At 46.1% G+C, this 16149-nt stretch overlaps 1 protein-coding gene across 1 annotated transcript in view; it reads left to right on the forward strand.

Moving 5' to 3' along the window:
• The first annotated feature begins 8913 nt into the window (after nt 1–8913).
• The window catches only part of Gpat4 (Glycerol-3-phosphate acyltransferase 4), a 200031-nt gene continuing 192795 nt past the window's right edge, over nt 8914–16149 (forward strand). Inside the window, exon 1 of the mRNA XM_080285989.1 lies at nt 8914–9066. Coding sequence (XP_080142115.1) covers nt 8914–9066 — 153 coding nt within the window. The remainder of the gene's footprint in view (nt 9067–16149) is intronic.

Raw genomic sequence — 16149 nt, forward strand, 5'->3', positions numbered from 1 at the left:
AGGATCAGGTGCTATGCCTTCCTTGGAGATGACGTGTCCTAGGAAGGAGACGAACCGTTCAGCCAGGACGCATTTCGACGACTTGAGCTTAAGCCCTGCCTGTCGGATGCAGATGAGGACTTGTTTAAGGCACTGGAGGTGGTTGGCCCAGGTTCGGCTGAAGATGATAACGTCATCTAGGTATGCCAGGCAGATTTCTCAGGTGAGGCCACTGAGAACTGACTCCATTAGTCGGAAAAATGTTGTGGGGGCGTTGCAGAGTCCAAAGGGGAGGAGAATTCGTAATGCTTTCCATTGCTGGTCGAGAAAGCTGTTTTCTCTCTGTCCTCCAGGTGCACAGGGACCTGCCAGTATCCCGCTTGGAGATCCAAGGTGGAGAACCAGGATGCTCCGTACAAGGAGTCAAGGGAGTCATCTATCCTGGTCAAGTCGTTCAGTCGTTGGTAATCCACACAGAAGTGCATGGTGCCATCTTTTTTTTTTTAACTAACACGACTGGAGCGGACCAGGAGCTGGTGGATGGAGATATAACACCAGCATCAAGCATTTCCTGGACCTACTGGTCTTCCTCAGCCCGTTGATTAGGGTTTTCCCACTGAGATGGTTGGAGAATAGGTGGGCCTGTGGTGTGGATTTCGTGTGCCAGGTACGTGGTGTGGCTGATATCCAAAGGTCCTGACAAGTACAGGTCTTGAAAGTCCTGGAGGAGGCGTCGGAGGCTGTTGGCTTGATGTGGTGTCAGGTGTTCAGGTAGAGGGGGAAGGGTGGCAGGGGAGGAGGGGGGGTGCACATGGTTCGGCTTCTTCCATTTCTCCGACCACTAATTCTTTAGGGAGGGTGAGAGGGATGGTGGAAAGGTTGGCGATGCATACTGCCCCGAGGTGGGGGGGGGGGAGGAAAGTAGGAGACAGTAGACAGGAGGAGATGGTTCCAGAAGGCAGGTTTGGGGAGAATAAGATAGAGGTCCCGGTGGGCCTGTTAAGGAGGATCCAGGCCTTGTGCTGGGGAGGGATAGTAAAGAAGGAGGCGATGGTGGCGGGAAAAGTGGTATGTGGAGGAGTGGGGAGGGTAGGAGCAAGGGGGGGTAAGGTAGAAGACATAGCGTGGGAAGAGTGGGACGAGGGAGAGGGTGTGGGGGTGCAAGTGCAGTGTGGCTGAGGTGGGGTCTGGAGGCTTCTGGAAGTGGAGACGTCGCTTATGACAGTTGATGTTGGTGCATAGTTTCTGTAGGAGGTCCAGCCCTAGGTAGCCATCATAAGCACGGCAGGCTGAATCAAAAATGATGAACTGATGCTTGGCTGATACCTTCTGGTGAGTGTTGGCTCGCAAGGCCCGAGTTTCCCCATGGATAGGCAGGGGGCCATCTCCCTCATCTATGAGGTGAGCTGAAGTATGGAGAAGCAGACCAAAAGCTGAGGCATGGTGGGAGTAGAAATGGTGGTAGAGGTAGTATCTGGCAGCTCCCATGTCACCAGTAGCCTTGCTTTCACCCCATTCAGTCTCATCTTACAGCAGACTGGGGGGCGGTATTTTTGTGAGGTGGCCCTCGCCATCATGGGGAGGTGCGGGGGCAGTTTTAAAAATCCAGTTATTATGGGGCATCTTCTTCATCCAGCTCTACTTCACCAGGGTTGGAGTACTCGGCGGAGGGTGCATTGTCCTCGCAGCAATTGTCCTCTATAGAGGAGACCTTGCAGCGCCCCTGGGTAGCTGTCTTTCATTGGGCAGCTTTCAGCTGTTCCAGTATGTCTTGAATGGGGCACCTGTGATTACAGGCTGAGAACTCCCACAGATTTATGGAGACTAGGTTGGTATTCTTCTTAGAAGCAGGGCACGTTTTGGTGGGGGAACGCCCTGGGCATACTTCAGTGGGTGATGTTGATGAAACTACGCAGGTGGGGGGCATCTATGGCTTTAGGTGTTGTGCCTTATGCGTTGGGACGCTATTCACTGCACTGATGTGTTGTGGAGTGGTGCGGACAGCGAGAGGACACCTAACGAGTTGAACATCTGTCAAGGTCTCCCGTTGGGTCAGAGATTGTGAAGAGTTCGCTTACGGTGCTGGGAAGGATCCTCAACAGGGTGTTGAAAATGTGTTGTTCCCGGGTGGCTGCATCGGCCTCTGGGTATGCGACAATGACTAGTCTTAGTGTCATCTAGGTTGCCATCTTAGATGACGGCATCGAGCTGGGACAAAGCTACAACTTTTCCCAGTGATGGTGTGATTGCTTGTGTCTCAATTTGTGTGAACTGTGCCCATGTCAGCTCTGGGATGATCTTCATGGCGATGCGTGAGACTGCTTTTCCTAGGTGCATTAGCGTTACTATTATTTTTTCCTTGTTGTATTAAAATCCGATGTCTAACAGTGGTTTAATCATATACGTATGTGCCTATATCGCACTGTTCAAGATCAAATTTTGGTAATTGTACGTGTGGTTTGGCTGCCATTTTGTCAGATTTTCCCTCTCAGTTCTTAGTTGCTCTCTCCTGACTGCATCTAGAACCACCGCTGCCACCAGTGTTATGCCACGTACTCAGAGATCAACTTGTTGCTCTCTGAGTACAAGGGTCTGATACTGGGTTCTTTCCAAGACCAGGTACAGAGCATGCAACCAGAGGAACAGGTCTCAAAACACAGGCTAACCAGTCTTACACGTATATTACATATAAAGAGTACAGTGGCTTGGCACAATACAATGTGATAGATTACACAAACTGTTTGAGATACAGGGATTGGAGTTTGTGACTAGGGCTGATAGGGTAACTGCAGGTGGCCCCCAGGCGTGGGGCAGGTCCTGTCAGTTGCGTGCTCTCTGAAGAGGCGTTGGACCACTATCGTATGCCGGGTCGTCAGGTGAGGGCTGTTGGGCGGCGTAGAGGGAGGCCTTTTACTGGATGGAGTAGGTACGCTGCCTTGCACCTACCCTTAGTGGAGGATGGCTTGCCGGCCAGTCTTTTTTTTTTTTGCGAGGAAGAAGGAACCAAAGGCCATGAGCCTGCAGTAACTGTTCTGTCCAAGAGAAAAACAAAATACAAGAGAGAGCCAAATTCAAGATCAGAGCATTTCGAGATGCATGGATGCACACTGCGTTTGAAAGCCTGGAGATCATAGTGTAATAACTAGAATGAAACTTAACAAATTAATCACTGTCCTGGCCGAGACTTGATCTTGGGCCCCGCACATCATACGCGCGCACGTTACCACTGAGCCAAAGAGAGGATCCCTTCTTTGTCTCTAAGTAATGTGGGCTTTTATACACCCCATTACATCCCTCTTTTCTCCCCTTGGTGACTAATTTGGTGAGTTTCGAACACACAAGGTTGCGTAAGCATCAGAGGCCACCATGGGGAGGCTGTGGACCACAGCAAAACAGCCCATCCCCGGGATGTAAGGGCAGGGATGCTGTCAGCTAACCAAGGACCAATATCAAATTGCCAACCAGGCCCCGCCTCACATCCCACCGCTGCCACCAATGTAATAACCGAAATGAAACTTAACAAATTAATCACTGTCCTGGCCAAGACTCGATCTTGGGCCCTTGCGCATCATACCACACACGTTACCACTGAGCCAAAGAGAGGATCCCCACTTTGCCTCTAAGCAATGCAGGCTTTTATACTCCCCATTAGCTAGAAGGAAATACAGACAGAGGGAGACAGTTCCAGAGTTGACCTGTTGCATAAATGAAGGACTGGGAGTAACAGTTATCTCTTGCATTAGAGAGTTGGACAGAAAAGGGATGAGAGTTTGCTGCTAGACGGGTGCTACACACCCGTCGTAGAGGTGGAGGGATGCAAGCAGACACTTCAGAGGAGCAGTGACCATTGAAGTAGTGATAGAAAAGAGATAAAGAGGCAACAGTGCAGTGAAGAGACAGAGGTTGAAGCGACCCAGTAAAAGAAGGAGAGTTAATGAGACGAAAAGACTTTGACTCCACCCTGTTGAGAAGAGCTGTATGTGGGGAGCCTCCCCACGCATGAGAGTTGTACTCTACACAGGGGCGGATAAAACCCGGGACAACAACTATCCAGGGGTAATGAAGGAATGGAGTCGGCTCAGCACACCTAATCTCTTGGAAGCAGATTTTACAAAAGATGTAATATGATCTTTCCAAGATAAGTTCCGAGTGAATGAAATCCCAAACATGTTCAAGGATGATGCAGGACTGAGCTGAATATTATTAAACATTAGTGGGTACTCCTGTGGAAGATTTTATTGGGGTGATAGATGTAATAACTGAGTCTTTGATGCATTAAAAACAACAAGATTATTTTTACCCCAGTCAGAGATACGAGCCAAGTCAGACATTACGTGTGCCATAGCCTCATCCTTTGTTTGTTGAAGTAACTGCTGAGATGGACGTTGCGGGAATCGAATGGAAAGGTGAAGGGTGGAGTCATCGGCGTACGAGTGGACAAGGTTAAATGTACAGCTTAGAAGGTCGTTGATGAATAAAAGGAAGAGAGTTGGTGCTAGGACAGAGCCCTGAGGAACACCACTGTTGATAGATCTACGAGAAGAATGATGGCCGTCTACAACAGTGGCTATAAAACGACCAGAAAGGAAGCAATAGATGAAGGCACAGATAGAAGGATAGAATCAGTAAGAGGGCAGTTTGGAAATTAAAGACTTACGCTAGACTTGATCGAAAGCCTTTGAGATATCAAGTGCAATGGCAAAGCTTTCTCCAAAGTCCCGAAAGAAGGATGACCAGGAGTCTGAAAGGTAGGTGAGAAGATCGCCAGTGAAGCATCCCTGACGGAACCCATACTGACAATCAGAAAGAAGGTTGTGATAGGAAAGATGCTTTAAAATTTTTCGATTAAGAATTGACTCGAACACTTTTCAGACACAGGATGTTAAAGCAATTGGACAACAGTTAGAGGGTTGGGAATGGTCACCCTTCTTTGGGACTGGCTGAATGAGAGCAAACTTCCAGCAAGAAGGAAAGGTACAAGATAGACAAAGCTGAAAGAGTTTGCCTAGGCAGAGTGTAAGCACAGAAGCACAGTTCTTGAGGACAACAGAAGGGACTCCATCAGGCCAATATGCCTTGTTAGTATTGAGGCCTGTGATGGCAGAAAATACATCAGCTGAAGAAATTTTAATGTCAGCCATGAGGAAGTCTGAGGGGGAAATGATGGAGGAACAGCACCGGAATCGTCTCAGGTGGAACTGGAGGAGAAAGTCTGAGCGAAGAGATCTGCTTTATCAGCAGAAGGAATAGTTACAGAACCACCAGAGTAGAAAAGAGGAGAGAAGGATGATGAGGTAAAGTTGTTAGAAAGGTTTTTGGCAAGGTGCCGGAAGGAGCGGGAAGAATTCGAGTTGGAGAGTTGAGAGCATTTTGTACAGATGAAATTATTTTTAGCAGAGCAAAGAACAGTTTTAGTACGATTCCAGGTAGAAACGTAAAACATGGTCTGGGAAGGTCTCAGCCAGGAGTCCTGGGGGCGTCCCTTGGTGATTGGTGTCTGCGGTCTTGCCTTCGTCAGGAGTCTGACAGGGGCTGCCTGCGGCTTCTCCTTCTCCAGGAGTCCGACAGCAACTTTTTTTTTTCTTTTTTTTTATGTGTCCGACTCTGGGCATAGGCTTCACAGCCTGCCATCAAGGCCCAGAAGTCCTCCTACATACCATACACCTCTACATGTCACCACTGGTGACATAAGGACGCTGTTTGTAGTGAGCGTAACCCCAGACTTACTATAGGGCCATTCTAGGGCCCCTTCCAGCAGCGACTTTGCTGGGGAGCCGGCTCTGCCCCTTGTGGTGCAGGGAGAGTGGGAGGGGTGTCCCACTCGGCCTTTGGAGGAGTGAGGTGAGCAAGGGGCGTGACCCCACGGTGGGTGCTGCAGGGTTAGTAGACGAGGGAAGCATGGTGGGTGTTCCCTCGCCAGCGGGCACGGTGGGCGACGCCGCAGTTCTGCTAGACCCTGGAACTGCAGGTGAGAGGAGCACGGTGGGTGTCCTTTCTCTGGCAAGCACGGCTGGCATTGCTGCAGTCCTGCTCCCAGTGGGGGCTGCAGGTGGGGGAAGCATGGTGGACATTCCCTCCCCAGTGAGCATGGTGGGTGCTGCCGTGGTTCTGCTATGTCCTGGGACTGCTGGTGAGAGGAGCATGGTGGGCATGCACTCCCCGGTGAGCACGGTGGGCGTTGCCGAGGTCCTGCTCCCAGCAGGGGCTGCAGGTGAGGGAAGCACGGTGTGCGTTCCCTCCCCGACTAGCACGGTGGGCTTCGTCATGGTCCTGCTTGGGGCTGTAGATGAAAGGAGGACAGTGGGCGTCCTTTCCCCGACGAGTACAGTGGGCATCATCTCAGTCCTACAGGGGGCAGTAGGTGAAAGGAGCACGGTGGGCATCATCACGGTCCTACCTGGGGAGTCTGTTGGTACACAGATCCTGCCCCGATCTTGATGAGCGCTGGTCCAGGTATAGAGTAATGCAGCAGGTTGACGTACACTCGGTAAAAAAAGTATCGGTGCATAGAGGGTTCGATGTCTTCCGAAAATATTCACTCACATGCTGGCTGTGTGGGAGGGTTGGTAACTTGTTATGCCTGGCTGTAGCAGGTTCAGAATGTTTATTTATATTTTAGCGAGGGGATACCTCAGATGATGTTATATGACACCTCCCAACACGTCGGACACAAATATTTCAGAGACCTTCGTACCGTGATCCAAAATGTTTCGTCAGTGTTGTGCACCGATACTTTTTTTTTACCGAGTGTACCTCTCGTGGATTCCGTTGAGGGGAAGAGGGGCGCATGGTGGTTGGGGACATATGCCTGTCTTGCTCGGTCTCTTGTCGCACCTCTCTGTGGCTTCCCCTTGGTATTTCACTCCCAGTTAGCCAAGAGTGTGCTGAATGGTACAGTTTAGTAAAAAAAGCCAGGGTGTAGCAGATCGTTAGATTGCATGCAGGCAGCAATGGCCGTTTAGCGGAAGTCAGCCAAGTGTAACAGTATGTGCGGCATTCAGTTTTTCGTCAATGAACAGTCAGTGAGTCAGTGACAGAGTTAGTGAGTCAGACAGTGAGAGCAAATGAATGAAGGGGTAGTCCATCAGAGTCAATAAGTGAGAGTAAGTCGGCTGGTGAAGAGTAGTATTGAGTGAAGGACAGAGTCCGTGTAAGAGAAAAGTCACAGAGTTTTGCAGTTGTTCCTCAGCTGTGCCTACAAGGCATAAAACCCAGATGTGTTCAACTTCCTTTGATTAACCACCTGGCCTGTCTGTGTCGATCTCGACCTGTCAACGAAACCCTAACGTTGTAACAATACAGCTGTGGTGGCTGGCAGCAAAGCTGCCGCGGCCCGCTGGCGCGAGTGTCGACTCCTGCAGCTGGGCCGCTGGCATCACTGAACTCAGTCAGGTGTCCATATACCCTTTGCGGGTTGGTAGGTAACACCTACGGGTGGTAACTGTGGTGAACTGGATGATGAAATAATCATGTACCCCAGGATATTGGGTGAATAACTCTGCAGACTCAAAGGTCTGAGTTATGGGAATGAGCACCGTGGCTTAGAGCCTCATAGCGTATGCCCCAACTTATCAATGAGGCCTCCATTTCCGTTATTAGTTGAGGGTGTTGTGGTACCGACTGCGTTATATGGGGCTGAAACATGGAATATGGGTGTAGCAGAGAGGAAAAGTTTGAATGTAATGGAGATGAGGTGTCTGAGGAGTATGTGTGGAGTGACGCGTATGGATCGAGTGCGAAATGATGAAGTGCGAAGGAGAACTGGAGTTGTTCGGGAGATGCCTTGTAGAGTTGAGCAGAGTGTGTTTCAATGGTTTGGGCATATGGAGAGAATGGATAATGAGCGATTGGTGAAAAAGATAACTAGAACTGATGTGAGAGGTGTAAGGCTGAGAGGAAGACCACGAATAGGATGGATGGACAGTGTGAAGAGGGCGCTGGATGCAAGAGGGATGTCTGTTGAGCAAGGAAGTGTGGCTATGCGTGACAGAAATAAATGGAGAGAAATTGTGAATGAATAAGTGATGACGCAGCCCTGAGGGGATATTCTCCCGCATTTGGTCTGATCAGCTAGTCAGGTCAGGTGCGGGTAGGGGGATGGATCTGTTATGATGTGGCAGGGGTAAACCAGTTCTGCTGTCGGGCCCTGCTGCGGATGTCACTGATTGCATTGCGCATGCGGATGTCACTGATTGCATTGCGCAGTTGACCCTTGTGCGGTGTGGTGCGATGAGGATCTGTCCGTTCTCCCCTTTGGGGCTAAAATGCGAATGAATGTGTTTGAATGGATGAGTAAACGGGGAGTGTGTCGTCCTGTCTCGGCTACCTCCCTTTCTTTGGGGGGAGCAGCCTAGGTATATAGATAGAGATAGATAGTTGACACTGATTGACTGGACGTAATAGGTTTCCTATGGTGTACCCTGGTTTTAGCTAAGTAGCTGGGCTATAGTTTTGCGCCCCTGCTTTGGGAGGGGGGATGTTGGGTCCGGATCGGAGCTGACAACGCCTTATATAACGCGTGGTGTACTTTGCCGACATATCAAAGTACCATTATTTACCCAAAGTTTATACCAATGTGTCTCACATTTACCCTATATGCTGTTATCTAATGTTGCGCATTGGATATCAGATAAAATATCAGGGGTAATCACTGATATCTATAAATTACTGTACGTAACGTCAAGACCTTGGATTAAATGCGACGCTTACACCTAGTCTTGGGAGATCGGGGTTCTTTAAAATTTGCTTTATATGAGTGTTATCTTGTATGTACACTTATTTGGAATAGAAAATGCAGAAAATTAGTGGAAGAGAAGTAAAATCACGCAGTAGGTAGACAGTACAGCAGAAGCCAGGAGACACGGAGGTTAGGATGGCATGAGTGAGGCAAGGTGTTAGTGCTACACTGCAACTACCTGAGTCAGTCCTGATACAATGGCGGTGGTGGATGCGTTGGCTACTGTCGCTCTCACTGTAGTCCTCCCGCCCTTCTTGATCATCCTTGTCACCGTCGTTGTCCTGGCCGGCCTCGGCAAGTCGCTTGGCCTTCGACAAAGATATGTGGAGTTCCTGTTGAAGGTGTTTGAGGTAAGCCGGGCATACGATGATGTTGCCGCTATCCACCTGTCCTTTTCCAGGTTCCCCAAAGTCTGTGTTTGGGAGTGCTTTTGTGTCATTTTAAACTGGCAGCTGTGTGTGTATGTATGTGGAATATGACAGGAGAGCAGTGTGGTGAGCGAATATAGGTTTGTCAGTTGCTTTAGTTATCGCAAACGCAGATATTTGTAGTTGTTTGGGAGGTTGTGGGCCCAGGCAGGCCCCAGTTCATGACACTATATCTTTGAAACAGCATTTTGCTTAGATATAAATGGCCTGCCTCCAGCATGCATATACAAAGTACATTCTTCACAAACACAATTTCCATTCCAGGCACATGACCATTTGACCAGCAGTTCATAACATGTAACTTGTCAGTTCAACTGAACCTACAACAGTAGTTACCTTTGTACAGTACCGGTAGTTTATTGGCTATTTCGGTGGTACAGTTTTTCTGACAAGCTGGCCTGTGAGGTATCAGCTAGCACTTCCATTATTGTATCTTCACAGGTTCCATAACTGTACCAGACAGCCTGACTGTAATAGCAGCTAAGAAGTTTTCACTCACTCCTGTGCCCAGAATGATATATAATTGTAGAAAAAAGATTGATCTTCAGAGAAGTGGTAGAATGTGTCAAACTGGTATGAACCTGCAGTTATTGGTATCAAGGACTACTGTACAACCAATGACAAAAGTCATGTCATGAAATTTGGTGAAAACTTATGCTGAAAGGCTGAAGTTTAGGTACGCTGTGTATTGTGTCATATCGATGGTTGGTAGCACGGTAAATTTGTAGAAGTAACCGTTTTCTTTTATTATTATTTTTATGGTTTCCAATTCAAAATACCGTGTTTTAATTAGTTTTGACCTTCATTTTGGGGGGAAAATCCCCCTTTTGTAATTTTGAGTAATTTCCAAAAGTGGGTTTATCCCCCCAAATCAAGATCAAAATTAATTGAAAACATACCAGGTACTAATCTGCATTAAACTAACCCAGCCTAACCTAACCTAAGCTAGGGCCTGACATAGACCGAGTGCACACGCCTGCACCAGCCAATATGGCGCGACATTCATCCACTACTGAGAGATAGCCTAAGCCACTACATGATGACCCCTATAAAATTAGCTCCCCCAACTAAAACTAGGGTTAAAAGGTAAGTCTTGGTTAGAATAGTTCAGGGACGTAATATAATGAAAATCGGTAATGTTGGTTACTTATAAAGTTATGCCAGTAGCACTAATGAATTGCTCCATGTGACAGTTCACGAGCAGAGAGCTTACAAAAGACACTGGATCCAACCCACTCCTGAATCTCATCCCTTTTGTGCATCTTCCTGGAGTTGTGCAGTCTGTTCTTCGCTTTCCTAAAAATAGTTTCATTTGCTAAATGCTATGAACTCTCCAACACAGATTCATTCATTCTTTACCAAATGGGTGTGGCCTTTCCACATTTTCTGTTGAAATGACTTTTTCACAGGTTACTTGCTATTATTCCTGGATTACCACAGCTACCAGGGGGGTTTATAAACATACCTTTGAAAATTATAAATGATTTGGAATGTGTAAATATTGCACCAACATCAGCCAATAGCTGGCCATATTTAACGTTCCTACCATGCATTTTTAAATTTGAAAGCTGACTGTCAAATGCAAGTGAGATTTGGTTGGATTAGGTTTGGTTAAATCATTAAGTTTTCCATTGTTTTGACATGGGATACACTGACACATCCAGTAAGAGCAATGGTTGGTAAACACTGTTACCTGTTGGAGAGACCGTTGGTAAACACTGCTGTGGGCGACCTGGCTGCTTCCTTAAATACCCCAAAATAGGTATATTTTGTCTTTTTCCAATCGCATCATGCAGTCATGATGGAACAGTTAACCATCTTTGTTGCGTATGTACTAAAACTACTTACCTTGAGATCTTGAGTTTGTTAAAGGTGGAATCACAGTGCTCATTTGGTAAAGAATTATTCCGCTTATTCTGTTACCTTGCCAAAAACCTTTCTAACAACTTTACCTCATCATCCTTCACTCCTCATTTACACTCTGATGGCTCTGTAGTTGTTTCCTCTACTTATAAAGCAGAATTCATCACTCAGACTTTTTCCTAAATTCCACCCTAGACGATTCCGGTGCTGTTTCTCCACCACTTCCCCCCTTTGACTTCCTCATGGCTGACATTAAAATTTCTCCAGTTGATGTATTTTCTGCCACCACTGGCCTCAGTACTAACAATACATATGGGCCTGATGGGGTTCCTCCTGTTGATCCCAAGAACTGTGCTTCTGTGCTTACACCCGGCCTAGGCAAACTCTTTTGCCTTTTTCTGTCATCTTGTACCTTTCCTTCTTGCTGGAAGTTTGCTCTCATTCAGCCCATTCCAAAGAAGGGTAACCACTCCCAGCCCTCTAACTATTGTCCAGTTGCTTTAACAATGCGTATTTCAAAAATTTTTAAATCTGTTCTTAACAAAAAAATTTATAGCACCTTTCCTGTCACAACCTTCTTTCAGATTGTCAGTATGGATTCCGTCAGGGATGCTCCACTGGCGATCCTCTCACCTACCTTTCAGACTCCTGGTCATTCTTCTTTCGGGATTTGGCGAAAGCTTTGCCATTACACTTGACATCTCAGAGACTTTCGATCGAGTCTGGCATAAATTGTTAATTTCCAAACTGACCTTATACCGGTATGGTTTGTATCCTATCTGTGCCTTCATCTCCTGCTTTCTTTCTGGCCATCCTATAGCTGCTGTTGTAGACGGCTACTGTTCCTCTCCTGGAGCTATCGGTAGTGGTGTTCCTCAGGGTTCTGTCCTGTCACCGCTTTCTTCCTTCTATTCATCAATGACCTAAGCTGTACATCAACCCTATCCACTCATACATTGATGACTCAACCTTTCATGTTTCTATTCCCTTCCCACAGCATCCATCTGAACAGTTATTTCAAGAAACAAGGAATGAGTCTTTGGCAGACCTAATGTCTGACTTGGCTCATATCTCTGATTGGGGTAAAAGTAATCTTATTTTTAATGCTTCAAAAACTCAGTTGTTACATATTTTAACCCGTCAGACTTTTCCGCCAGAGTATCCTCTAATTTTTAACTATACCCAACTCAGTCCTGCATCATCTTTAACTATGCTTGGGATTTCATTCTCTCGGGATTTATCTTGGAAAGACCAGATTACCTCTCTTGTAAAATCTGCTTCCAAGAGATAAGGTGTGCAGAGCAGACTCTGTGCCTTCATTACCTCTGCACAGATGTTGACTTTATACACAGGTTGTATTCGCCTCTTTGTAGAATACTGTACAACTCTCATATGTAGGGAGTCTCCCCACATACTGTACCGTTCTTCTCAACAAGGTTAAGTCAAAGGCTTTGTCTCTCATTAACTCTCCTCTAACTGGCTGTCTTCAACCTCGGTCTCTGCCATTCTGTTGCATCTCCCTCTTCTGTCACTTCTTCAGTAGTTGCTGCTCCTCAGAACTGTCCGTTTGCATCCCTCCACCACTGCAGCGGGTGCATAGCACCTGTCTAGCAACAAACTCTCATCCCTTTTCTGTCCAGCTCTCTAGTACTAGAGGTACCATAACTTTTACTCCCAGTCCTTCATGTATGCAGCAGTTCATCTCTGGACCTGTCTTCCTCTGTGTATTTCCTACTGCCTGTTTCCTCCAGTCTTTCAAACGCAGTGTGTCCAGGCATCAAGCAATGAACAGATCTTTAAATTTGGCTCTCTGTTGTATTGTTTTTTATTTTTCTTAGAAGGAACAGTTTGTGATGCATAAAAAAAAGAAGTGAAACACATCTAGGCAATAAGTTGTGTATTACTGATTGCTACTTTTACTTGATTTAGTTTAACTGCGTCTCATGTGTGCTCTATCTTACTGTCCTGTCAGGAACACTTCAAATCAGTTAGGCTAGCTGAGGAACTGTCTTGAAATTAGTTCTCCTTTTTTATTCATTTAACTTCTACTTGGCTTCAGTCTGTTATGAGATGTGATTGTCATTATCTGTCAGTTATTTTTTTTTTAATCCAAACTATTTTACATATGAAGAAAGAGTTATTCTATAATGATTTGAATGTTTTGGTATGAGTGGTGAATTGAATCTCACAGACTAGAATTCGGGTATCTTATTCAGAATACTTTGTCATTGTAAAACTGTTTGGTGCAGTTCATCTCCTAAGACCTAAGCACTGCTTGTAAGTGCTGCCTGCCATCATTGTAATTATTTCCAGGTCCTTTATTGGTGTGCTAACACCGGGGCTACCTGAACGATGACCGCTGGCCATTGTGTCTTCCTCCAGAAATCGCCTAATTCATCTTTTGCTGTTCTGTGTACTGTACACTGAATGTTTCCACTGTCTGTTCAGGGCCCCTCCTCCCAAATGTATATCACGTCCTCTTTCATATCTCTTGTACAGTAGTTGGATGCACATTTCATGTCCTCCCCATATCTAGATCTGCTTTATGTTTTGTGGCATGATGTAGGATGTAACAGTCAGGTAGTCATCGCCTGGCTGAATATGGTTCACATTTTGCCCTGGACTTTGCTGTTTTTATAAATTAATGTTAAGGCTTTGGAATTTCCTGGGTTCACTTGTACCATCATTCCCTCAGCAGCTGATATGAAGCTTGAGAAAGTTAGGGTAGCCAGCCACAAATATGTAACTGTGTTAGAGCTCTCATATGGTTTATGTATTACACTTAATCTTTGGACAGAACAGCATAACGACTTCTATCTTTGATTGTACTCGTACTGTACCTCATGTGAGTAGTCATAATGTTCCATAAGTCAGAACATCCCATTGACATGGGTCAGAATGTTGCACAAACCACACCATCAAAACATCTCGGATGTGAAAGTTTTGACTCTATATACTCCCATGGGAAGGGGGGAGAAAGAATACTTCCTCAGTATCCCTGCATGTCATAAGAGATGATCAAAAAGGGCAATTTATGTCTCTAGTCTTTCTCTCCTTACTGTCCTCCTCTGTCATACCTCTCTTCTTGATATTTCCATGTTTCTTCTGGTCTTCATTTTCCCCTCAGCTCCTACAATGCCATATAGCCATGTTATGACTTCGTGCTACTTCTTCATTATTCCATCATTGACTTGATTTACATACAGTGCCATCTCCTGTAACGCGGGAATATTGTACCCAGAAAGCACCGCCCAATAGGATTGTGTATAATAGGAACCATATGCTTATGTGTTAAAGGGTTTCATGGGACCCAAACCAGCCCCAAGTTCACCATTTTGGTTTTTTTTCATCATTTTTTCAGGACATTTGCCTACCTAATTTAGACATTAAAACCTGTCAGTACAAAAATGCAATATTCCTCACCATTAATCCAAGATGTTGTGGGCTTGCTGCAGGGAGGGGGAGTGGGGTTTCAAGGCAGGGCAGGACTCCTACTGGTCCCTGGCACGGTCCTCCTGCTGTGCCGGTTCCCTAGAGTCCTCTTCCGAGCTAGAAGATGAGTCTTGAGAGTCCTGATCACCTCTGTTCCCTGTTGCCACTCCTCTGCTTCTTCCTTGAACCCCTCAAAGTCCATAGAAACATCAGACATGCATAGCATCTTGCTCTTGCGAGTCTGTTGGCACGCCCTCCATCTCTTTCCTGTTGCGGTACAGAATCAAGAATCTCTCCATCTTAACAAGAGCCAGATCAGTCACTCATACGCTGCTGTCCATGCGAGAGCCGCCATAAACCCGAGCTGTGTTCAGAATGGCGTCTTTCTTGATCAGAATCATACAAATGGTGGACTCATTAACTTTGTAGAACTTGGGTGTGTCACAGTTCTTCACACCCTTGGCTTTTCTCTTTATAGCATCCACTTTCAGCTCTTGTGTCAAAGACTTCCAATGTTTGAGTGGGCCAGGCTTTGGCAACACACACACACACACACACACACACACACACACACACACACACACACACACACACACACACACACACACACAGAGCACGAGTATAGTTACAGTGCGGGGAGAGGGCAGGCTGAAGTGGAGAAGAAATGCTCTGTGGACCGTGACTAAACCCACGCAGACACGTCATCGCCTGACAGATCTTGTTATATGCAACTTTTCTGTGTAGGAAGACTGAAACATAAACAGGTGCCTCCCGTTGCAGTATATGCATCTTTTTCCGTGTAGTAAGATTTTGAAACACAAACATGTGCCTTTCATGTTTTATGATTTGTTCTAGGATCACATGTTGTAGGAGAACTGGCTGTACAGGTGGTCCCCTGTTTGTGAACAGTCGACCTACAGATTTTCTACTACACGAATTTAGAAACTGTTCTTTGAAATTTGAATTTTGTTCTTTTCCTGGGCATGCGAAATGCGGTACGATGCAGCGGCAGCGAGCCGAGTCACTCCCAGTCTGCTCAGGTGGTCGTTAGTGTAAACAGTCAATGCTCTACAGTGTTCTGTGTTGCTAGGATTTTTTTTTTTTTTTATACCCCCTGTATCTACATTGTGGTTTGTGCATCCATCATGTCTACAAAATGCCCTTCTGTCTTTCCAGCTACTGGTGAGAAGAAGAGGAAGGCAGTTACTCTAAACGGCTACTTGCCCTGATTTTGTTATAACGGAAAACTGTTAACCACCCCATAATGTCCATCACATGTGAACATGGACTTTCACAATCAATTAGTACAGTACAGCATTCAATAAATAATGTGATATATTCAACAGTCAGTTATAAAATAGGCTGTGTGTTAATGATTTTCCCCAGCTGTAGGCTAACGAAAGTGTTCTGTGCACATTTAAGGTAGGCTTGGATAGGCTATGATGTTTGGTTAGTTAGGTGCATTCTATGCATTTTCTACATACAAAAAAATCAACATATGAGCAGTTTCTCGGAACGTAACCCCTTCATGGGTAGGGGACCACCTATATATATATACAGGTATACCCCTGTTTAAAGATGCAATTGGATTGGTAAAAACCCATCGTTAGGCAGGGTATCACATATCGGGGTAGTTTTAACATGTAAAGCAATGGGATGTTTTTTTCAGCATTGGGTTCCCCCCCAATCAAGTCCAAAACCCACCCAAAT

Source organism: Coenobita brevimanus, chromosome 110, assembly GCF_032717465.1.
Source record: "Coenobita brevimanus isolate Jiangsu-jjx chromosome 110, ASM3271746v2, whole genome shotgun sequence".
Classification (NCBI taxonomy): domain Eukaryota; kingdom Metazoa; phylum Arthropoda; class Malacostraca; order Decapoda; family Coenobitidae; genus Coenobita; species Coenobita brevimanus.